Raw genomic sequence first — 25,502 nt, 5'->3', positions numbered from 1 at the left:
TACTGACAGTGGAGGTTTGCCCTGAGGGTCATATCAAGGTTGCCATGTGAACCAACGTCATATCTAACTTGTCTTTTGAACAAGCAGGGACAAGTCAAGCCAGCACGAATATAGACTGTAAGCATCCTATGTTCACTGAAGTGCTGGTTGTGGCTCAGACTGCATCCACAGTCCTCAGACCCAGATAAGTTAAGCGTGAGTTTCCCAGCAAAGTACAGAGGCAGACATTTCATCCTTAGTTCAAACTGAGAGAGAACAAGGGGCCTTTTTAACTTCTTTCCAGCTGCAGCCATCCCCAAGACCCACTTCCAACAGCAAGAATCAGCAAGCACATCTCTAAGGCAGTCTGGTTTCTAGCATTTGGTACCCTCAAAGCTTCCACTATTTTTGGATCACAGAGAGGATACCAGTGAAAAACAAATTAATCATTCACTGTACCACATAGCACCTGTGTGATACTGCCAGTCCACGTTTCCAGGGGACCATGCTTATGATTCCTGGGTCTGATTTGCCTCCAATCCAAGTGATTACAGTTGCAGATGAAGCCCATGGGAACTGTGCTGTAAACATCTACAGTGATGCATAAATTACTCTGAAATATTAGATCCACTTGGAAATATCAGATGTCTCACAGTGACCAAACAAGATGAATGGAAAATATTAGCATCTATGCATCTCTCCCTTAGTTTATCACCTGTAAACTGTTAATACAGTGTACCTAATTGCAGTTATATTAAATCAATTAATTAGAAAGTAAACAGGTGCTATAGAAAACCCATGAGGGGAGAAAAGAAAAGATAATATAGTATGCCGTGAATAAGGCTTTTGAGAAATTTTTAAAACCATGATAAAAAATAAAGTTTAAAATACTTTGTTTACCCAGTATTCAAGCTTTTTACAGGGCTTTAATCTGGAGGCATTATTTGATTTATCGTTTAACATAAGCTTAACATTGTGAGATATTGCTGATGCTGAATTAATTTGAGTTCTACTTAAGAAAGACTGGTCGTTCTTTTTTTCCCCATTTTTTTTCTATTTGTTTGTTTGCAGCAAAATACTAAGTATTTAGAGTTTGAAGACTATTGTTCTTCATTCTGTATGTGGAGTATTTTATATATTATTATGCATGTTGCTTTACATGTGTGTTACTATATATTTTACTTTTTTTCTGTTGAAGCCATTGCAATTTGAATTCTAACAGCTCTGCTGCTTTTCTGGTTTTATTCCGTAAACCTGAAATAAAGAGGAAGGTAATGTGTCTGCCATTCTAAAGAAATTAAATCAGTCCAAGAAAGGCAGTATTAACACTTTACTGTTCACCAAAGCTTTGTGCATTCAGTAGAAGACAAATAATTCTAATTTGTGAGAAACGGTTATTCTAGAAAGGAAAAAAATGGAAATTTTATTTTCAGAAAACTCAAATGCTGATTTCTAGAGTACCAAGCAAGAATGTAATGTTTAAATTATGCTGGCTTCACTTCTTCAAGGCATTTGTTTTTGTTTGACTGCTAGTGAGTGTACATGAAGTACGAGAGCAGTTTTAACCTGTATGTCCACAGCTAACTCTATTCTTAATGCAGGTAAACTGTGAAATTTTGCCTCGTAATTTCTTTAGCACCAATGAACTTCAGAAATGGACCAGGGTCACACAGTCCTAGAAGAATTCTGTATAAACACAGAAAATGAAGATGATCTCTCTCTAAAGTAGTTTAAATTTCAAGTGTACAGCTGAAAACAACAGGGGAACACAGATTGACTGATGAGGAAACTGCTGTATTAGGGGTCTGTTGATATGATAAAACAGTTTCACAAATTGATGCAAAAGTCATAAAATCCCTTTTGTCCCACAAAATTTATTTTTGTCACAGAGGAACTCTTTCAACCCTAACTGCAGTAGTCCCTTGTCTTAAAAACTGTGTGCAACATGATTTATTTGGTTAAGGGAAGGTAGAAAAACATTTCAAACCCCTAACTTTTTTTTGGGGGGTGGGGGGTGGGAGGGTGTCCTGTTTTCTTTTGCATCCTGTAAGAAAGACCAAAAAAAGGGGGAAGATCATCCTAAAGCTGCCGTTTACTGTAATTACATTTCAAAACATGTTTCTGCGTGAGTTATAAGCTTCAGTCAGAGGTATCTATTACAATTAAAGGTGCCCTGTAGGTAAATTATTTAGTTTAGGTGAATAAGTGATGCTGTACTAGTTGTAGATCAAGGGCTATGACCAATTCATTGCACACTATGATTCTTGCAGGTATTAAAAAAAAGCTGTTTCTCTAGGAGATCTCCTGAATAGGTTTCCTGTGCTTCTGTTTTAACTTCATCGTTAGAGAGCCTCTTTTGGAGCAAGGAGCACAATGCATAGACTGTTATCAAATGCAAAATATGACCATGTGTGAATGCGCAAATAAAGTGAGAAATGTGTGTGGAATGATTGCAGTATTTACCATTCTTTTTTGTACTGCCAGAGATAACAAGTGGGAATAACTGATTTTTGTTTTAGCTGTTGCTGTGAAAAACTGGGGAGCAAATTGTTTGGGGTCGAATGAAGCAGTTTATTATTCCAGTTTACAGAAGAATATACATCTCTGTATTTTCAAGTGATCTTTTGTTTCCTTTTTAATTATCACACTGAGGTCAATTTGTTTTCCTTTTCACGGAGAGACAGGGACAGCATACATTTGTGACCGGTTTTGGTGAATAAACTATTCATGTGCAGAATTTTTCCCTGCTCTGTGGTTAAGTATCACTGATCAGGCTCTCTATCGCTAGCCTGAACTGTACATGACATCTTTCACAACAACATGCTAAATGATTTATTTTGAAAGATCAGAAGCACTTGGTTTGTGTTAGTGGAAAGAAACATGAGCCACGACAGAGGCAGTGCCTCCCGCAGGGGTCTCCCCTTGTTCTGGGGAATGGGGTATGCGAAGGAAGACCCAGCGTGGCTCCACGGGAGTACAATGTGAGGAAGGAGAACCTGGTGCGACTAAGAAGCGCTGGTATTTGAAGGCTACCACCTTTTAATTTCTTTGTGTGTGAGTGGTTGAATCGGATGGACTTGTGCTTTAAGTTCAGAAGTGATGTAAAACTAATTTTAGATGGGACACCATACCGGTGTACAGAAAAACGCTCACTTGCAGAAGTATTACATAGAAGTAATCTGATCCATTTTTCAATATGAGACTAGCAAATTTATGCTGGTCTTACACTAACTAATACCGGACTCGCGTTTTTTTTCAACTCTTTCTAAAAAAAATGCGTGAGTGAGACTTTCATAATCAAGAATTCAGATTTTGTTGCCACTTATTTGGTAAAACTGCTCTAATAGGCAGGTTTCAGCATAACAATCAGGATGAGTGAAACAAATTCATTATTGTTATTGTGAATCCTGAGTGCGCTGTTGTTGGGAATTAGGTTCATTAAACATGTACTTTTTACTGCTTTCTGCCAAAGGAGAAAGTGCAGACCCAGTGCCTTGACTAGCTAATCTTCAGTGATAGTAAGAGCTACAGTACTGCAAAATGAACTGACACATGTCAAACCTGTATTTTCTGTAACGTTAAACAGATCAGCTATGCTGTCATATGCCTGTCAACTCTACAGCATGCTTTGCTTGAAGCAGCAGCACAAGACACATGCAAGCAATCCAGCAAGGACTTTGTCATCTAACTCTTTTACAAGCTTTTCAATTACTTATTTCTGCTTCAGTACAACGCGAAGACATTAGCAAAACGTTTTCAAGCTACTTAGCTGCCATATAGCGTGTGACCATTCAGGGTTAATCTATAACAGCAAAAAGCATCAGAGGAGGAAGTTTTCTGGTTACGTGATTGCAATTTCTTTCTTTTCCTTTTACAAGAAGCTGCAATTTCATATCTTAAGTTGTTTTCCTTAGGCAGCACCTTGTCAGTTTATTCTGTGTCTATGTCTGAGCATGGGAAGAAGAACTAGAGCTTGAATTTTCCCTCTTCTGTTTTGAACCAATTCAGTAGTACTTCTGGGTCCAGTTCATAATTGTGCTACAGGACAGTATCCCACAGACCTGCGCATTGCTCACTGCTTCTCGTGATACACTCATTTGTACCTGTTGAAACAAATATTAAAGCTAGCTTTCCAGTCACTTACCTTATTCTCTCTTTGGGCATATGTTATTTTGCACGATATACAGCAGTGGAAAAGCTGGGTCAGCAGCAGTGATGGAAATGTGGGATTTGATCTTGGATATATGAGCAGGCCAACAAGATTCCTGATGGTTGTATCATAATCACATTAGAGACTTTTTAGATGCTCTAGTGCAGCAGTTGCAGGTAACTCCTTCACAAATAGCTTTGTTAGGCTTCAAAGCTGCTAGTCTTATGATAAAGAAAGGCCAGAGGTGATCTCTTTTGCATCTATAAAACAACCTATCAAGGTTTTCTACCAGTTCAGGCTATGAAGAGCTAGTCTACCACACTCACCTATGTCCAAGGAGCTATACAGGTGCCTCACCTGCCCTCAGAACTGATTATGGGCATAAAGCCCTATAAAAATTAAATTAAAATTAAAATTGGAGTTGCATATTCAGAATGTGTTACCTTCAAGATTGGCAGGTATATGCTGTACACTTTCAAATAATTAAGATTATATCCTCTCATTAATAGTTAAAAGTTCAGTAAGTCCATGCAGCAGCTTAATAAAGTGTTCGTTGTGCCACTAAATCTGGATCCAAGCTCTCCATTTTAACAGTGAACCAAATTCAGACACCACATCCAAACCCATAAAGTCATATTTCCCAGCCTAAACAATTAAATTTGCACAATGGAGCAGTGCAGTTTTTTTTCTACATAAAATTCATCCAGCCTTACAAATCTTTCAGAAGTGAAGAAAGGTTTTCTTGGAGGGGACCTAACATTTAATTAGTATTTAAATATTTGTGCTTAAATATTGGTACTTAAATACCCAAAAAGGTATTTAAGAGGTCTGGTTGAATAAAACGTATTAACAGTTAACATAATAAAACATATTAAAATATTACAGACTTTCTGGTTATTCCTCTGTGTGCCAGGAATGATTAGAGCACGCTTAGGGGTGACATGAATGCTATCTTGTCTTTGCTTGACCTCATTGGTGGAGCTGCATGCTGTTGTCTTTGCAAAGGATGCCAGTAAAGGGACTGTGATTTATACACATGCATTTTCTAGGAACTCAGCTGAAATCTTTCTTGTTGAATTTGAAGGTCATTCCTGTGTTGCTCTCCACCAAATGGATTCAGAATTGGGTTAAGCAAAATTTTAAGCATCACTAAAATATGAGTATGTGACCTCCCAGTGAATAATCACTTATTCTGTACTACTGGAGAGCAAAAATATCTGTCTGTCTAGAGTTCCTTGATAATTTTCGTATTCATATGTATTCATATATACTTCATATATGTTCATATATCTTCTATATATATATATTCAATATTTCATATTAGTTCATATTCAGTAATACACTGGGTTTTGGGGTTTTTTTCTTTGGCTTGAGTTAACTTTCTGTTCCAGTTGAAAATGTCATTAGGCATTAACAAATGTTTCTTTGGTTTTTTTTCATCCCATACAGTGTGAAAGGAGCAGATGCTGGCAACGTGATCAGACTATTTGTACCAGACATTGGGATGTTCATTGCTAGTCTGACAATATGGCTCATCTGCCGCAACATGTTTCTGAAGCCAGTAACCGAGGATGCAGCACAGTGCAACATGCAATTTGAAAATGAGGAAATGGTATCAAATACACATTTCTATCTGTATGGCTTTTAGCTAATAGTGAGCTTTGGCATTCCTGTCTGAGATGTATTCTGAAATGGTTTCATGAGCACGGGGTATGTTAAGAAGTGAACTTACTTTCAGGAAGCTAAACAATTGTTTTTAAAGTGGAAAAGCTACAGTTGTTACTATCTTGAGAAAACAAAGCAGAATATGAAAAGAAGTAGATATGCTACTGAATCTTTCAAATCGTTTTGAGTTAAGAAATTATCATGACAGTCGATCACAAGTTGCTTCTTCACCAGAGCTGCTGGTTAAGTCTGACAGGGTTGTTTTGCTACATATGTTGCTCAGTTTCTTAGATAGCACCCATATTTCCAAACTTGTTATCCAAGAATAACAGCAGCATCTGAGTGTTTATCAGAAATGATTCTTAGGAGAAGGGAAGAGAGACTGTGTATTAAGTTCATGGAAGGAGTTATCTAAAACTGTGGTCTTACTGAGTGAGCTTGAGGATAATTTTGGGGAATGGCTTAGCTGGCAGTTTTGATGTGTTTGCTCTGTATTTTACTAGTGGGAAGAAGAATGGCAGAGCTACCGAATGCAGAAAAATCCATAGAAAGAGGGGAACAATTTTATGATATAAAAAGCTGCAGTGGGAATTTAGGCCAGGACACAGAGAAATTCCTACTACTAATCTTAACATGTTTCTTATCAGACTGTCTAGCGTGCCTTGGGTCTCATTTTCTGTCTTGCTTTACGTATGGGTGGAATGTTTTTTTCTTTACTCTCAAAACTCCGTTTTTAGGGGAGACAGTTGCAACTTGCTCATTTCTAATAGAAATTGCATTTTTAAGTGGGTAAAGTATTTAGGAGGATCAGCTGCCCATTTTGGTGCCGCTATAGAGAGGAAAAAAAGCCGCTCTGCATGTTGCCGTGTTGTCTGGATTGTGGTATTGCCAGAAGCTGGTCAAGTTTCTAGCACATGAGAGATCAGTATCAGGACTGTGCTTTACTCTCAGTTGCTTGTAATTCTTATGGGCTCTCCTGGCAGCTGAGGATTGCCTGAAGATTGCAGCTTTTAACTACACATTGGAGGATACCTAGGCCTCAGTCTGATGAGCGTACGCAAGGTTTTGCTCTGTCTCCTGGAAGCCTGTTTTATCAGCTTTAAATCTGCTTTATCATTGGAGCTCTGCAAAATGGATTTAGCAGCAGGCTAGAATCTGGGGCTATACCCATAAGGGGACATGTTTGAAGTATTAAGAAGTGTGGCTAATTGGCATGTTTTGTGTTCAGCCCGTCTCTCTTAAAAGACTTGCATTTTACCAAAGTGGGCTCTAACAGACTTCTTTGAAGCACACGCTGTAGCTTTAAATTGGCTTGGTCCTAGACTGGCTACCTCAAGGCAATCCACCAATGCAACTAAATGGGCCAGAATATTCCACAAAGGAAAAGTGTGGGGGAGAAGAAAGAGAAAATTTTGACTGCAAAGAAATATTGATACTGGACAAATGGAAATCTGCGTAAATATATTTTACTTCTTCACATCAAAACCCAGCAAATATTATTTATGTTCTGTAAATGGTGTGTGTTATAGATTATCTAGTGAAATCAGCAGCTGTGTTTAGATTTAGTGACACCCAAAACTCACAGATAGATAGTTTTTTTAAAAAGGGATAATAGTTACTGTCATGTGAGGTGAACCCCAATGCTTTAAGGAATTGTGATCTTCACAGCTGAAATGATGAATTTGCATCAGAATAATCTGCTTGTTTTTTAAAGATGGAGTGAAATGGAGAGTGGAAAATTAAATACCTATTAAACATATTTTTCCAACTTCAGCTCTCTCTTTGTAGGTGTCTGCACATAACATCCTGGAATCATTTCTGCTAGTTAGGAGGAGGCTGCAGAAGCAGCTGAATCTGCTAGGAATATGTATTTGGCAGGACTGACTCTAAGGAACCTAATGCATATGCAGAGCATGCAGCTGAGTGTCTGAATTTGGGAGAATATTGGCATGATCTAAAATGAGTCCAAACTGTGGGTTTCACATGATAGTTTCCATTTCTTCCTTGGTAGAGTCCACTGGAAAAGGGAAAACTAAGTAAGGATCAGTTCTTTGAATTCTGCGTTAGCTGACTGATGCCTGTGGCTGTGTGTTGGTGCGGCTCTCTGCTGATGCTGTAACTCCTTTGAATTAGAAAATACAAAATGAGTTGCAGCAATAACTGTCCTACAAACAAATGCTTCAGGAGAAGTGTTGAGCTTGGTGCTGTGCCTCCAGGGGAAATAGTCCTGGGTTTGTTAGACTAGCCCCGTAGGCCGTTCCAGAGTTGAAGATCTTTTGCTGAGAGTCCCTGCCACCAGTCATCAGAGATTCGTGGTACAAGATTTTGTTAAGAATGCATCAGCTGATGCAAACAGGCTCAACAGAGCCATAAGAGAGGTGACTTCACATTGCTAGATGCCTAGCCACAGGTGGCTCTATAAATCAATAAATCAGCACTGTGACTTCCAGGCAAAAGCAGAGAGTTTGTTTTCCACCTTTACCTTTTTGCATGAAATTACTTACATTGGGTGATTCTCAGACCTCTTTGCCTTGGGGGAGAGTGAAATACTGTGGAAACAGGCTTAATTAAAAAAGAAAGGTTAATCTATCTACTTCTTCCAAAATTTATGTATAAGAAAACCTGCTAAATAATTGTTTTAATACTTCTAAAAGTGACCTTTTCAAAGCTCTGTGTGAATCCATCGCATTTCAGTTGTTATATGGGCATGCTGAGAAAATGCCTGGAGTTGAGTAGCAGTTTGTGATACTCAATTTTGTGCTGTACTTTGTTATGGCAGTAGCCTCCAGAAACCAACTGTAGAGTACAATGGATCAGATTGCCCATGGATTGAGTTGCAATTCAAAATAAGAAAAAGTATCAGAATCCAAATTAAGGACAACAAGGATTCATTGAAAAATGAATGTCCTTGTTCATAACACTGCATCCAACTTTAAGGCAAACAGTTCTCTGTCAGAAAAGTGTATTCTACAGAACAGAACTGGGGGAGGAAGCTATAAGGCAGTGAGAGACTCTCAATTATTTGTAAGTAACGCTATCCCAGGAATAAGCAAAGAGTGTGGTTTTAATTAACAGTGAGTCATGAAGTAGGAAGGTCTGCCAGATACCAGGCTGCAGTCCAACTCATTACCACCCCTAAATGGTTGCACACTTGGAGCAAACGTGTCTGCAGGCCTTTTTTATTAGGGCTCAGAAAATTTAAAGCAGGTGAATTCAGCTGGAGACAGGCCCAGATTGCAAATGCTGAAAAGCACAATGCCAGTCACAAGGTGTAAAAGGTGGAAGAAAATAAGAATGAACAGTTAACTCCCAGCTGCAGCTGAAAGTACAGCATTTTTGATTTGGTGCAGATGGTTTATATGCCAAAATGCAGATACAGTATATACAGTCTGATAGGTATTAGAAAGGAAGTAGCTTTTTCTGGAGACTGTGGGTGAATTGCCTAATATTGTAAGTGATGGCTGGGGGGGAGGAAAATCCTTCTGAGACTGCACAACCTAAACTTTAGAAGAGGTGTTGATCTTAATTGAAATACACAGTTGTAGTCTTCAGTGCAACTTCCTCCCACGGCACTCGCTGCCTTGCCCATTCAAGCTTATTTCTCATCCACGTTCTTCTAGAAAGCAAATGGGATCACTGGGTCTGTACTTTGTCTCATAATCTGAGGCAAGCTTGATCCCAGAGCCTCCACCCCTCCTCGTTTCTGCGGAAGGCAGAGATTTGTTTGGGATCTTAAAAAGTAAAAAAAAAGAAAGAGAAAGAGGAAATTGTTTTAAAATAAACTAACGTTTGGGAAGAATGTGAGAAGAGTTTGGCTTGGAGTCAAGATATCGGACTGGAGTCAGGAGGACCAGCATGGTTCTCACTTTGGTCACAAACTTGGTTTGTGTCCTCGAGCCTATTACTTCATCTGTCTCTCAGCTTCTGTGTCCTTTGGCAAATAGGAACAGGCATAATGCTCCGTTTCCTAGCTTTGTCTTTCTAAACAGTGACAGGGCTGTTTGTCCTACACCTACATTGGGCACATAGTACATTGAGAGCTCTCTTTTGGTCCAGATGTCCAAGGGTGACTGCAAAGCATACAGGACAGAGTAGATAGGCTCTGAGAGCTACACGTGTGTTGTGCCTTGTCCAAAGACTTTCTAGTCTAGAAATTGCCCATTTAGACAAGTATCCTCATCCTAAAAGTAGCTGGTACCTGCTGGATAAGGACAATAAGCAAGTAAGGGAATACCCTTTTTCCTCATCTCCGATATTGCAATTTATCCTGATCTCTCCTAGTGAGAGACTGGCTTTAATCCTAAAACATGTGGTTTCAAATCCCTTCCAAAAAATGTTGTTGTTAATTATAGCTACTCTGAATAATCTTGTTAAACATATAATTATCCAGACCCTTTTAAAACCTCATTAATTTCTTGGCTTCGTGGCGTCATGAAGCAAGGACTTCCACAATTTAATAAGTGCTCTCTGATTTTATTTTAAATTTAACACCCTTTAATTTTATGGAAGGTCCCTTGTATTACATGTTATAAAACCGAGCGAGATGGTATGAGGGAAATCAAATGTATTTATTATCTTGCATAATTGTCTTTTTAAAGGCAAGCAATCCCTCTTCTTTTTTCCATTTCTTTTGTTTCCATTATTTTTTTCTGAACCAGCTATAGTTCTGCAATATTCTCTTGAGCTACAGGGAATATCCATGCCTCAACATTTCAGGCAAGGTCTTATTGTTGATTTGAATGACGGTTTTTGAATGACATTCATTGTTAGATTCAGAGATTGTTGGCTTGGGCAATTCTACTAGCATATCACCTGCCTGGACGTCCTGTAAAATATGGATAATTAGTTCAGCATAGACTGCAGCTCTGAGAAAGGTGATGTCCCATTCCTTGTAGTTGCTAATACCTTGCCAATTTTCTTGCCTTCAGATGCAGAGGTCTCCTTTGAGCTGTTTACAGTGCTGCCCATGACCCTGTCTAGATGGCCACCCCATTTTTCTTAAAGCCTTGAATGGGTATATTTCTCCTGAAATTATTCATTGTTTTGTGTTTATCTTCATTTAATTTTCTTTTACCAGTATCAAACATTCACCTGGCTTCATTAGCTCTCACTGATGTGGGACCCTGCTCCTTCAGTGTTTGCTTCTCTTCAGAGATAGCAAATGATGGCTATTGTGGAAAACATCGTGGAAAATACTACAAGTGATAAAGAGGGAAAAAGAACTTCTTAGAGAGGGTTGGAACTTCTTGGCTTCATTTAGCTTCTTGATGACACCTCTTTTTTTCCTCTTTTTTCCTTTCATTGCCATCTCTACTTAGTACAGCATTTGCTTAAGTTTTCTAATTGGTTATAAGTATTTCTTTGGTTTTGACCTCTAGAGAACTGGTCCAGACCCAGTTGGTCTTAGTGTGCTTTAAACGTGGTGTAAGTGGGATTTAATACCTTATTTCTGTGGTTTAAAGAGAGTAGGTGAGGCTCCCTTATCGCTTTCCTTGCAATGCTTGTAGTGGTGAAGCTTGCCAGACCTTACCCAGCTGCCTCTCTCAGTAACAATTCTAATGCATCTCATCCTAACAAGGGTCAAAAGTTTACAGGTTACATTAGCTTCTTGGTTTGATGCACATGTCTTTGGATAAGTCTTAACAGAAATATGTAATTATACTACAACAGTGCCTCAGCTACATAATGTTACATTGTGCAATGCATTATGTATTACCAAGTGCTGTTGACCTGTTCAGCGTGAAACTTTAGCAGGCACCTCTCCTGTTTTGGTTAGAAACATGGCAGTTGTATGGTGAAATTCTTACGGCAGCTCTTCACTGGGCTTACTGGTTTGCTCGTCTAACAGTCCTCAATTCCAGATTTTGAGATACAGAGGTGATAACCAGGAGATCAAAATACTGGAATGTTATTGCCTTCGGACAGCCGAAGTGATGAATAACACAGTACAAGAAGGAATCTCTTGGGTCATGGAATTCAGTCTGCTGCTGCTGCAGGCAGCTGTATCACGCAATTCCCTCTGGAAGGTAGGAAGCACCATCCTGAAAACAGGGCAATTTTTCTTTATCCCATTGCTCCTCACAGGACCCTGTTCTGTAATTTGGCTTTTCTGGTGGTTAGGAAACCTCTAATTTAGATTCTACATGTATTCACAACTGCATTATAACCCTTTTAGTTCTTCTGCTCTTCTGATTGAATATACTGATTCCTTCCCGAGCATTTATTTCTCTGATATTTTGGGAGAAAACCCCCATATTTATTCAAAATCTGTTCTGCAAGACAAAAGAAGTCAAGTAATTTTGGATCGTCTTGTCGATTAGATTTCCCATTCTCCTGTTGATCCCAGTAATCTGTGGCTCTTCAGGGTGATACTGGAGAAGTACCCAAGCCACTTCTGTATGAGCTGAGGCAACACTGCAAATAACCACAGCACTCCAGTTGGGCTATTTATTGGGCTTCTTAGCAAGATGGATAATGGTACAATAGGTATATTTCTTGGTCCAGGAATTACTCCATATGGGTGCTGTGCTGCTTCACATACCTGCACTAGCTCATTTAGAGTTTGTACAGAATTGTGCCTTGTAGTCATAGCCCAAGCCTTCCTATTTCCTTTTCACTAAAAAAACGTGTTTAATCATCTCTGGCCAAACCACCGAACTCTGCCTGTGAGTTCCCCTCTCTTTTGCACTTGGCTTATATGCCTGACAGCTTTTTGAAGTCAAGATGTGAAACTGTATTTCCATATTAGCCAAGTGAGTCTTTTGCTGAAATCACTTGGTGTTTGCTCAGGTGCTGTAGGTACATTGGAAAGTGAAATAATCTTTGGCCCTCTCAGTGCAATATCTATTGTATACAGGATTTAATGAGTTGCCTTCCTGTTATCCTGATTCAGAACTGTGCTTGTCTTTATTCATTTTTTATTTTTCATTTCCTCTCAATCGCTAAATGCCTCTGTCCCTATGTGCTTCCAGTAAATAGCTGATCCTTTTTTGTAACGAGTGACTCTTTCCCACAGGAGATTTCACTGTGGAAGTGTATGTCATTCATTACTATCAAACACTGTAAACACACTGAATGTTATTTCCGAATTTAGCTAATACTGTGTAGGCTTTTAACCCAAACTTTAGCACACTTTAGATCTACCAGTGATAAAATTTTTCATTAAGATCTATAGGACTTAAAGTTAATTTAGGATTTTTCTTTTCAGTGGTTCAGTTGTGTAGTATAAATTTTAGTATACTGTTTAAATTCCAAAATGCCTCTATCTCATTAATTTCACACCTACCAAAATGTTCATTGCAATTGTCTCCCACTGGATGAGTTCAGCTCATTTAGCAGGGTCTTCCCCTAAGCCACCCAGTACGAGTATAGAGTGCTGAGCTCTGAGAGTGGTTTTATTTTTTTAAGGCTGGCTTCCAGTCTGCAGCCCTCCCTCCATGCGCACCCCTGTGTGTGTGTAGAGTGGTGTTCCCCTTTGGCTTGCTGCAGACCCGCCTGAGCTCCCTTTGAGCACCACATGTATCTGGCGCAAGGTGACCTTAAAGAAGATACTTTTGCTAGGCAGCCCCATTTCTACAGAGCTGAAATAGAATGACATGTGGGAATTGTTGGTGTGGAAGTTTTTGTATCTGTTCTGTGTCAGAAGAAGCAGGGAAATCCACTCCTCACATGCTGACACTTTCAGAAGAACTGTGGAGTTCTTCAATTTCTTGCAAAATTGGAAATTCAATAAATGATTACCTTAACGTGGTTTAGTATTGACTGCAGGTTAAAACTAGTGTCATTTATATCCCATTAAGGTCTTGCAGTTCCTTTGATGGTAAAACAAGTAGCAGTTAAATTTCTTTTCCAGCTTTTGTACTCACAGCTGGGTCTGTCTAAAGAATATTGTGTTATTTTGATTAATTTTTCTATATGCATTTTTATGGTATGTGCTGCTTCTAAAGGCAGGTAGGTAATGAATTCTTCCTACTCCTGTAACTGTCTCATTTCTAAAGATAAAGGTTAAAGACTTTTTTTGGGGGGGGAAAAAAGGCTTTTTAAGTAAGCTTGAAAATAGGTACTCAGTCATCTTATGATATGTTCCATCTAGATTGAATGCACCAGCTTAGGCACTATGGAGGAAATTGAAATAAAACAGTGTGATAGTAGAGAGAGAGTCTATTTCTATAGTTCTGCTGGCACTAATGCAGTTGAATCAAATACCTTGTCTCAGATGATTCCTAAACCCAGCTGTTCAATGTAAGCATTAAGGTTTTTAAAATGAAAAGAAAGTCCAGAGATTTGGACATAGTAATGGCTTGAACAGACTTAATAAAGATGTCTAATAAATTGCATCTGTGCTACTGTAGCACAGGTATGGAATAAAAATATGATCTCTAATTAAAGATAAATAAATAGTTACAGGAAGTGATTTCTTCATTCTCTGCCAGAAAGAAAATCATGGTTTTACAGTAACAGTGTCAGCAAGAGGCCATGAGTGTGTGCCTTAGGGCATGCAAGCTGCAGGGCAGCATGAAGACAATCCAGCCCTCTTCAGGTAAACTGGTGTGGCTATGAAGAGCAAGGGAGTCTGTGCTGAGCTCTGGGATGCTACGGCTAGAGCGAATCCTGCAGGGCTTGATTAAAATTGCCAGAAGGACGTCAAACTATGCGGTCTGCGTTGTGGCTTGCTCGCTCTCATCTCCTGATGAAGTGGGAACACCCATCTTTTCTACAAGCCAAACCAAGCACCTTCAAGCTAACCTGGATCTTGAAAGCACTTCTCTGGTATCACCAGCAATAAACAGCAGGGTCTGCCGCAGTGTACAGCTCTGCCCTTGTGCCGAACCTGTGTACCTGTAGCTGTTTGGGTAAGGCTGCTGCAGGGGGGTCCCAGGAAGAAGCAGGCTCTGGGAAGTGGCTGGGTGCTGAGGTGAGCCCTGCAGCCCCACTGGCAATTCAGATTCAAGAACAATGTGTTTCAATCAGTGAACTCACGCACTGTTCCGCAGGAGGTTGTTTCAGACTCTCCTTCACAGAGGTACTTTGCAGAGCGTAACCACAAGACAAGCGGAGTGCCTTGGGAGCATGGCAGTGCTGCCATGCAATCTAATTGCAGGTTGCATCTCTGCCACCTGCAATACAGACCCTTGGAAAACACAGAGTGTCATCTTGACATTAAGTTTGATAACGAGGCTCATGACTGCATCTCTATAACTTTTTAAATGCCCACATAATACAAGATAAATTGATAAATTGAGCTGACACAGCAGGATCCATTTAACCTTTGTTAAAAATTCTAGAAGCAACATGTTAAAAACAGTTGGTGAACTTCACGTAACTGTATGTTTTTCTCAGGCTTATTTTTGATTTTCTCACTCCTCTCTGTTTGTTTCCTGGTTCTGGCTGGAAGGAAATGTCAAAATACTGCAAAAGAGGCTATTTGTACAGCATTTATGAGCCATCTGGAAGGGAGAAGCACCTGAACTCTCATGAGAACTTATTCCTGTGAGCTTAGCTGTGCACGCTTGAGAGGTCCCGATAATTAATGTAAGGCATTCACAGGGATGGGAGTTGTGCCCATTCTGAGACTTATATATCCTTAGTTGTAACAATTCTGGTTAGTTAAATTTTGTTGCCCTCATTATTTGAATTTTTGAAGGGTTTCATTCATGTCCTCTTTAGAATCAAAAAGTCAATGAATGAGAAAATTTGTGTTTACAGACACAATACCGTTAAACGCAGGTACAAAGCAAGGAGTGTTCTGAAGCAAGAATGGGTTTTAGGTTGGAGTTAAGGCTTCCTGTTAGTAAATACATCTCTGGGACTAGAGGATATCTTTGTGCAGTAGTGTTTACACTGTACCAGATGAAACATTTAAAAGTTCGATGTTAATAAAGCAGCCCCCAAAGTAGCTAATGGACATTCTGGCCCTGGCCACAATAGTAGCTGCCATAGCTGCCACAGAGGCTGTACTGTTTCCTTGCCTGTTCTCTATCTCAGTTTGGCAGTTTAAAAAAGTGTTGTACAATAAATACTCCCGGGACTTCCACATGATTGCTTAAAAACCTAAACTGCATTTAGTTTGTTTATAAAAAGTCCTGGGGCCCTGCTCTGCAGAGCAAAGGTCATGGAAACACATGTTTATGGCTTCACAAATGCTCTGTACTCCTTGAATGGAGAAGTTTATTTGATTTAATCAGCATCCACAGGGATCCTGTAATTGCATAATAAGTAATTTATTATGGAAGTAAAAGTATTTTTCTAACTGTAGCCTATGTAGCATGGGTTTGTAGCTTTACACTAATCCACATAGTAAAAAGAGCTTTGCAAAACAGTCTGACTGGAGTAATGGTGTTCTGCGATGAGCGTGTACTTGCATGGCTATTTAATCATCAGAAAGTGTTAAAACAACAGGCACATTATCACCATGTTGGATGTAAAAACTGTTCACTGTTTGCCTGCCTTCAGCAATTTGAAGTGCTCAATGTGAGAAACTGGAAAGCCATCCCAGATAATCCAGTTGGTGGGCGGTAAATATGAGAGTGGGGGAATCCAAAGTTTGTCTTTTTGACATACACTGGAACATGGCCTTCTTCAGGAAGGACTGCTTCAGGAAAGGAATATGGTCTTTCAGCTACTTGACTTCACCTTGGATACTAAATTACAAATAGATATGTTTGTATACAAAAAAATATCAAACCTATAGTTGCTTAGCTGTCATACTCTTTCCACTGAAATAATCATCAGCTGGGTCATGAATGACACCACTGGGAGGTAGACAGAATAAGGCTAAGGACTAAGGTATCATCCTTAAAAGACTTGCAGATAGGGAAGAAAGAGATGTGGAAGCTAACCCGCCTCTTCCAGGGAGCATGGTGGTGCAAAGCCCAGGCCTCGGAAACCAGGCAATCCTTGCACAGCCATATCATCACTGATAATTCAGGCTGTGCTGAGAAGTTGCAAAACAGTATGCATCTGTTCTGGAAAAGCTTCCGGAACTGCAGATTATAGTTGTTGTTGATGATCAGGTTTTCCCATTTGCTGGTTTTAAACTGAGGAGAGTGGTTGAAGAACCCAACTCTAAAATTGTAGTTTTAGAAGGAAAACTTGGGAAATCAGTTTGGTATTTGCTGAGGTTCAGAAAGCTGAAGTTTTTTTTTTTTTCAACAAAAACATTGAAAAAGTTTTCATAAGTTTGCTTTCCAACAGCCAATGACCTCAGTAACACCAGAAGCAGGTTGTTCTGTATTTTCTGTGAGTGTTTGTGAGGTCCTAACTTTTTTGTAGAACTTGGAATTCATATTTTCATATCTAAATAAAAGTGGAAATACAAGGAAAATTAACTTCTTTGGTAACTCATCAGCGTGCAAGCTTTTAGCTCTGCTTAAAGTGTGTATGCCTCAGTCCATGGAAATTTTGGACCATCATCATCTCAGCTGTATCCTGGTCCAGTGAAATATCCTCTTTCCTAGTGCTTCTCCCTGTGCATGCTGTGTCATATGTGTCAGTATTAGATTATTAATACTGAACTCTTAAGACAAAATGTAGCCTAAAGGTCCTTCAGATCAATGAAGCAAGAATGGTTAGCCCGGTCAAGTTAAAAAATTAAGGACATAGTTATGATAGAAAAATCCAAAGATCTATTTTGAGGAGATCAAGGTTTGAAATTGGGCATTTGGCACTTGAGGTGAGGGAGGCAGGTAGGGGGAAGAGACAGAAAAGGATTTCAAGTCCCACCTTTCACTGGGCTCTTTTTATGTGGTTTTCTTACTTCTGTGTCCTCTTTTTTTATTTTGTTGTTTGAAGGTATTGTGTATTTTACTCCAATTTATACTTAAAAATATTTTCATTTTGTTCATTTTCCCTCAAGAACATGTTCTGCTTCTGCATGGATAACATTTTATTGTTTTCTTTTGTGACTCTTCAGCCTTTTATTTCCTGTTCCTGCATATGTATAATTAAGTGTTATCTCAGCAATTTAGACAGAACTCCCATTCAGCTGTAATAAATTTATGAATCCTGTCTTCATGTTCAACGTAGATTCATGGTATTTATAGAGATACGAGTCCGGATGGTCTCCCATGGAATAACTTATTTATTTTGAAATTATTCCTATACATTTTTTGTAAGTAATTCCACATTTTAATGCATATTGTCTTCAGCAAATTGAAAGCACTAGCTGAAGAAACAAGGGTCTCCTTCACACAGACCCACGTATAGTAGGCGTGCTATTTCATAACCTTTAAACGTCCAGCAGTCTCACTCATTCTCTTTTGTTTGGGTTATGAACACTATTGAAGGTTTCACTGTTCACTGGTCGTATTAAGCTCAAGGCACAGAGCACGAGAGCCAGTCCAGGAGGAGCAGGATTGGGCCCAAAAGGACTAGATGAGCAGCAGGTTCATCTAGTAATTACAGTACAAGCAGAAGTGATCATAACTTTTGCCCTTCGTATGGCTTTCTCCCTGAAGCAGCTGTGGCAGAAGTTAGAGCATAATGTATCATTCAGCCTACTGTCAGCATTGTTTCTGAATATTTAAGTAGCTCCTGTTTAGGTAGAAGCTCAGATATGAGCAGCAGTGATGAACAGACAGAATGCCTCTTTGTGCTGCATGGCCCAAAATGTGATGACTGCATGTTTGGGCTGCCATCTCCTCTCCATTGTTTTGCATCAGAATCTGATAATGCATATGTTGAGAGTTCTGTAAGTGAATGGTGACAATAGCAAAGCAATTGAGATGCTAGTATACTCCATTTATAATGGGTGTAGCTAGTGAAATAGCCAGATATGTCCAAGAGAAAGGTTGATTTCTCAGATCAGCCTTACTGTATTTAATACGTATTTCATTGTCTGTAATATATATACTCTTGAGAATAAGCAGGTTTTTTCTGGGTATTCACAATGTTGTTAATGCTCCAGAGTAAGAGGAGAAAGTTGGCACCAAGCTTAGAGGTGAAATGAAGGAGCCCACAGGGAATTTTGTTCCCTTTGGGAATCCATATAACGAAATGGTACTGAAGAATTTGGTTAAGTAGGCTGAGAGTTCAGCTGTTCCTACTGCAATCTTATCTGTCGGTGTGGAATTTTTTGCTGCCAAAGGTCACCAATAAATATAATACTGCCATTCAGATGAAAAATACCAATAGTCTCTCTTTCTCACTTTCACACACAGATATACTGCTTGGCCAGAACGTTAGCTAATACAAGTTCAGATTAGTGCCAAAGAAGCTATGCCTTATTACATATTACACCAAGTGAGAAACTGGCTCAAAACTATTACTTTTTTGTTTTCTTTTTTTTTGTTTAAATATGCCCCTACATGTCTGTGAATGACTAATTTTTCCATAAATTGTATCTCTGGGTGGGCCTCCTGCTAATCCTGCAGATTCTCACCGTGGGTTGATGATTTAGTCTGCATCACTCAATAGCTGTGTATGTCTTCTGGTCTCCAAGATACGATGGAGACTTGATGGTGAAGGCCACTGCCAAATCCTAACAAACTGCTCAAGTATGAGGGGCCCTTACACGTTTCCTTCTTTTCCTTTTTCCATTGTGTAGTTCTAAGCCACTGGTCTCATTTCCCCTGCTAATTGTTGCAGATCACTCAAGCTTTCACTACTTCTCTCTTGCTCACTTTTTCTCCTTTTCTTTCACCATCAGCCAATCTCACCATTTCTCATTCTCTTCCTGAGCCTTTGCTTAGTGTATTTTTTCTCTCCCAAACTGCCCTTCAGTCACCAATGAGCTATCTGTCCATTTATTTCAGTGCTTCTTGCCCTGTCTCAGTTCACTCATACTCGCCCCAATCTAGGTTTTGCATTTAAAGTCCGAGAAAGGGTTCATGGGGAAGGGTTTGAAAAGTGAGGTTTGTTGAGGAACATCAACCAGGAAGGCACTAGTCCTTAGTGGCTGGAGCTTATAGCTGAAGCCATTGAGCCAAAGAGGAGTTTAACAGATAATAGGTAGCAAGATGGAAAGAATGCTGAGCAAACCAAACCAAATTTCATACAAAAATGAACAAGCAGCGTGTTGTGCACATGTAGGAGGACTGCAGTCTTTCTCAGAGACAGCCTTTAACATCCTTTTTTCTTGAGATGGAGCTGAAGTGAGAGCCATCAATGTACAACTCTAGCTTTAGTACATTTTTTGTAACTTTCTTGTTACTTGCACATAGTCAAAGATTATAAGAAGACTTCATTGTTAAATAATTTATGTGTGGTTTTTAATTTCAAATTCCTTTGTCTCTCTCTCTTTTGCATTTTCTTTTTCTTTCCCCTCTCCTCCTTTAGGCTGTCAGAGAAAAGTTAGAGCCAGATGATGCTTTGATGTATGAAGAAGATCTGGATGACGAAGACTGTGGTGAAGCAGAATTTGAGGAAACCATGAAGTTAAAACTGCTGCGTAGAATCGCCTCCCTAGCATCCAAACTGAGGGAGTTTATTGGCAACATGATAATCACCACTGGAAAAGTTGTTGTTACAATTTTACTTGGTTCAGCAGGTTGGTGCATTTGAAAAATTTCCTCCAGAGCCCATAAGATTATGCATTTAACAAATGAGTTTTCAGCGCTTTGGCACCTGCGGGAATAACAATGGAAATTTTTAAGGGAAAAGAAATTGCTGCTGATTTTATTTAAATTTACTTTTTGGCAGGCACTGGAATATGCTGAGTTGCTTAATTTTTTGTACTAATGCTGTGTGGCCCTATCATTCCATCTATGACTTTTACAGCTACTGTTATAACCAAGTGGTGAAGTGACTATAATGTGAAGTCATAGATTTGGTTCCATCACTTCCAAGTATAAAAAGGAACTGTATTTGCATAGCCTTAAAAAAAAAAAAATATTAATAGGTCGACTATGTGGTGTGTAAAAATAGTGATAAGCAGACTTCATATTGGTTTTTGATGTGACTTTTATGTTGGTTGGTAGAAGCAGCTGTTTAGATATGATATGACCAACCTCTTATAAGACATTTGATTTAGTACCATATAATCAGCTACAGACAGAATGGAAGTGTACAAAATCACTGTAGGTTGTAATGAATGAATTTAAAATGGGATCATGCAATTGTAAATTAGCATTTATCTGCCTACTGACATGTTTGAATGGAGTCCTGACATATAAAGTATAAGTGTATACTTAACATATAAGTGTGCTAGTATATGAAGTATAAAACAGTAGTACGAAAAAATGCTTGGTATTGAATGACGAGGATTGATCAGGTGTGGCTCTTTGAGTAAGGCAGTCTCTTTTAGTAAGGTAAGTTTATCTGACAGCCTTACATGTAGCCAAATGCAAAGTAATAACTCTAAAAAGGGAAAAAAAATAGGTTATGTGGATCACCATGGTGCCTGACATCAGGCAAGAGAGATGCTGTAAAAAAATAAGCGTGATAAGTATAGGCAAATAAGCATGGTTGCAGTGCCATTCTGAAGTTTCATGGGTGAACATCACCCAGAGAGGATGAAGCAAAAGGATCATGCAGCAGTGGCAGTGGCAGTTTCTTCTGAGTGGCGTTGGGCAGCTTGTCTGCGGGACTCCAACAGACGCCGAGAGCCAGGAGGTGTTTGCAGGAGAGTTACAAAAAGGACTTGGGGTCTGGGAAGCCTGTATTCCAGAGAGAAACCTCGAGCTTAATTAGTTAAATACTTCCTTACTTACCGTGCCAAGAAAAAAACGGATGGTGATTTGACTGCAGCCTTAAAGTACTGACAAAGGTACAAAATGCCTACATTTTTTTTACATACATCTCATCTAGTAGAAGTTATAATATGAACCAATCATTAAGTGGTAAACCTAGGCAATTTCAGACCAGAAATAAATTCTGAATTTTTCACAGCCTGAGTAATTGGCCATAATAAACAACTTTTTAATGGGTATAGTGTATTCTCCGTCTCCTAAAGTGTCTAAATAAAGACAAAGTATCTCTTTGAAAGAAGAAAGGAAATAGTTACAGCCTTGAGGCACAAATTGCTGGGTGAAGTTTTACAGCCTCCATCATGAAGGCAGTCAGAATAGATGATCCCTGTGGTCCTGTCATGCTTTTAAGTCTGTGAGCCTGTGGAAACACCAGCAGGTTATACGCTGGAGCAGAGACAAAGCACTCTAGTCTAAAGACTTGGTCTAAAGTATGATGTGAAAGGATGTGATGATGAAGCTCAGGCAAAATGACCATGGAGAAGAGTCCTTACAGTACACATATTTTGCCCAGCATTACATGGTTGTGACCACCCTGGCTTTTGACAATTTCTGCCAATAAAATCCAGCATGAAGCCCCCTATCTCCCAAGACCCTCCCTCTCTCCTTCCCCCTTGCAAGGACTCTGCTCTGCAAAGGTTGTGGGTGGAAATGTGCAGGGCCACCATTCAGGCATGTCCCAATGGGCATGGCCTGGACTCAGTCCAACCGGGGACTGACCCCCAGAGCACTGCCCCCAAAAAACATGGCAAGCCGGCACTTGGCAAGGTGCGAGTCCTCCTGCCGGAATGGCCGGCCCAGCTGCAGGGCCAGTGGGCATACTGGAGCCACAGGCCACCAGGAGCCTGAAGATCTGTCCTGAAGGAAGGTAGCTCTTAGACATGCACTAGTGAGAAACTTTAAAATAAATTGAGGCAGGCATCCCTATTAGCTTCAGTACTGTTACTTTAGAGACACCACTGGACTGCTATGCTGGATGTAAGCTCTCTTATGTCATTTTCTCTTGGTTTTCACTGTTAGAAATGTATGTCTTTCCTGCTTCCTCACTTATTTTTGTAGGCTATCCACAGAGCACTGGCTCTCCTTCACCACAAGTGAAATACTCTGCTACATGTGCAAGAGCAAAACCAATATGCATATGTAAGACGGAAGAGTCTTTTTCATATGCAAATTACAAGTGTCTATGAGTTAAAAATTCAGAAAAAATCAAACATTTACTGAATATCCTCTAGCTACTTTCTATTTTCAGTATATGCATCATGTTTTCTTCATCTTTAATAACTCAATATATCTCAAGATTTATATGAGAAGGCTTTTCACTGTTCATCCATCATGCCATTTTAGCATCTTGTACTTAAGATTCATTTTAAAATCTAATACATCAGCGCTCTCAGGCACAGTGTCTCTGTTGGCTGGCCTTGCAGCCACATTTCTGGTTTTCTCCACGCTCTGTGAAACATCTTTACAAAGAGAAGATTTCATCTCGGAGGAAGGTCTGGAGAGTGGTTGTGTGCTAAGTACTAAGGTATGGCATACGTGAATTGAACAAAAAAAAAAAAGGAGGATCCTTTCCTTCTAGTCTCAAAGCTAATAGCAGTCTTAAGAACTAAGTGTAATAATTAGCATAAACACAATTTAGATTAAATTGTTTAATACATTTCTTGTCAGGCTTAAGGTTTAAGAAATGCTGATATTCCCAGACCTTTTGAACCCTCCATGTTTTTATTTTCACAGGTATGATGGTGCCATCTTTGACCTCAGCTGTGTATTTCTTTGTATTTTTGGGCCTGTGCACATGGTGGTCCTGTTGCCAAGCATTTGATCCGCTGATATTCAGCTGTCTGTGTGTATTAATGGCTATATTCAGTGCGGGGCACTTGATTGGACTTTATCTGTACCAACTACAGTTCTTTCAGGAGGTTGTTCCACCAAAAGATTTCTATGCCAGGTGAGAGAAATTCCTTTCCTGTTTAATTGTGGGCATATGATGCAATGATTTGTTATCACATGTTGATGCAAATGGTCTTCCACATTATGCTTTGACAAATTTTATGCATAGCTTCATGTTCAGTCTTGGAAGAGTCAAAGCATTTCAGACTGAATGGTTTTGGACGATAGAGAGAAGTCCTGTCTGGGCAATTGTATACAGAGAGCTAGGGCAGGTTAGAAGGGGAAGGTGATTTTTGTTTTGTTCAGAGTGATCCTCAGATGTGAGTGAGAATGATTTGGCTGAGACAGGAGGTAAAGGAAATCAGCGGCAGCATTGAGGCAAAGGCAGTGTACACATGCATATTTTTGGTAGAGGAAAAGAAATGTTCTGAGGTCTAAAGTCAGAGTGTCCTAACTGGAGCAAAATGCATGTGTGGTGCCATCCTTGTGTGCAGAGACTGAGGGCTGCTGTGGTACTTCACCCGCTGTGCGTAACACTAGTCTGTTAACATAAAAATCCTCTGTGGTCATGCAGAACATGCCAGTCTTACGTTCATACTGACAGCTACATCACTTAAGTCAAAAAGCAGCATTTCTAGTTACTGCTGCAGTAAATATTGATTGGATGTGATGTCACTGACCCTTTAATTTTTTTACATGCTTTTATACTGTGGTCTGACATAAGACAAAGTAGTGGATGTATTTTACTCACTACTACTTTTTTTCCTGCTGGATTATGATCGCAAATTGGTTTTATGGTATATATTTTTAGTGTTGTAGTAATCTTTACATTAAACTAAATGTAAACGTTAGCTTTACTTTCTAGTAAGCCTACTGTTCCTTTTCAGTATTATAAGTTGAAAGTGAAAGGATATTAGGTGTACTGGGGAGAATCAATTAATGATTTATACCTCAATGCACCATTAAAAGCAGTAAAAAATGAGCTGCCTAGCTATAGTAGCTGGTACTTTAACACTTGTTTTGACATTTTGTTTAGTACAGGTTAATAGATGTGTGTTTTGTGATGTTGGAGTTGCTAACGTGAGGAGGCTGACTGGGAGGGCATAACATTACCTGAAAAATCGGAAAAGATCTCTTAGTTTAGGTTCTTTTGTGCCACCTAGAGGTCAAGGTAGGAGAAGGGATGATTTCGAGTACCAGGTGGCTAAAATGCTCATAACTTTTCTAAAACCTTTATATTACTTTCTCTGTGTATTAAGAAAAGAAAGAAAACATGGCTTCAAAGTTCTCACCTATTTGGCTATGAGGATATAATCTCACAATGTTTTACTACCAGACAGCAATAACATTTTCTCAGGGAGAGGAAGTATGTGTTTCATAATATTTTGCTAGAATATGTGAAACTATCTTCATACGCATCATTTGTAAAAGTCCCTTTTTTCGTTTTAATATTTTTATTATTATTTTTCATTACTTTAATTTTCATTTACTTTGATTTTTGATTAATTTAGTCTCAAACTTATTTCCTGCATTGTTATTTTTTGGTAAATAGCATAATTCTGCGTTTTATGATAAAATTTCATTCAGTACAAATATGCCACTTTAACTTCGTCACTAATTTTTGAAATGAAAAAAATCTGATTGTAAGTAAGTTGCCTCTGTCTCATTGTAGAAAGAAAAAGCACCTTCAGAGTTTGGACTAAAAAAAGTACCAGTGCTGGACTTTAGAGTATGTACTGACCTTTTTGTAAGCAGAAAATGATGTTATCTTCTTGCAGACTTTCTCTTGAACTGATACTGTTGGGTACTCTGGCTTGTACAAATGATATCATGTGAGGGACTGATGTTCTCAATTACGTAGGAAATTATGTTCGAATATACAAAACACCGATGACAATTCAACAGAAGGTGCAGTAAATATATCTTCCTTGTTTCTTTCATCGCAGTTCTTTCTGCTGTGGATTTACTTTGATCTGCTTTCAGGGAGATGTGTTTGAAGAGCATCAAGACAGGTGGTTTTGGTGCTTGGAAGTGCAAATGTGAGTGTGAGGAAAAGCCACTAATATGATTTTTAATGATTGGAGTAGGACTGGTGTATAAGCAGTGGCTAGAGGAGGAAAATGAGAGACACGTGT

At 39.2% G+C, this 25,502-nt stretch overlaps 1 protein-coding gene across 1 annotated transcript in view; it reads left to right on the top strand.

Moving 5' to 3' along the window:
* PIEZO2 (piezo type mechanosensitive ion channel component 2) overlaps window positions 1–25,502 on the top strand; it is a gene marked incomplete at both ends in the record, with an annotated part of 320,116 nt that overhangs the window by 172,900 nt on the left and 121,714 nt on the right. The window contains 3 exons of the mRNA XM_082329045.1: window positions 5,579–5,741; window positions 20,069–20,279; window positions 23,212–23,425. Coding sequence (XP_082185171.1) covers window positions 5,579–5,741; window positions 20,069–20,279; window positions 23,212–23,425 — 588 coding nt within the window. The remainder of the gene's footprint in view (window positions 1–5,578; window positions 5,742–20,068; window positions 20,280–23,211; window positions 23,426–25,502) is intronic.

This window comes from Platalea leucorodia (genome assembly GCF_965183815.1).
Source record: "Platalea leucorodia genome assembly, chromosome: 1".
Taxonomy (NCBI): Eukaryota; Metazoa; Chordata; class Aves; order Pelecaniformes; family Threskiornithidae; genus Platalea; species Platalea leucorodia.
Note: the sequence above shows the minus strand (reverse complement) of the source record. Positions and strands in the feature narration are given on the sequence as shown.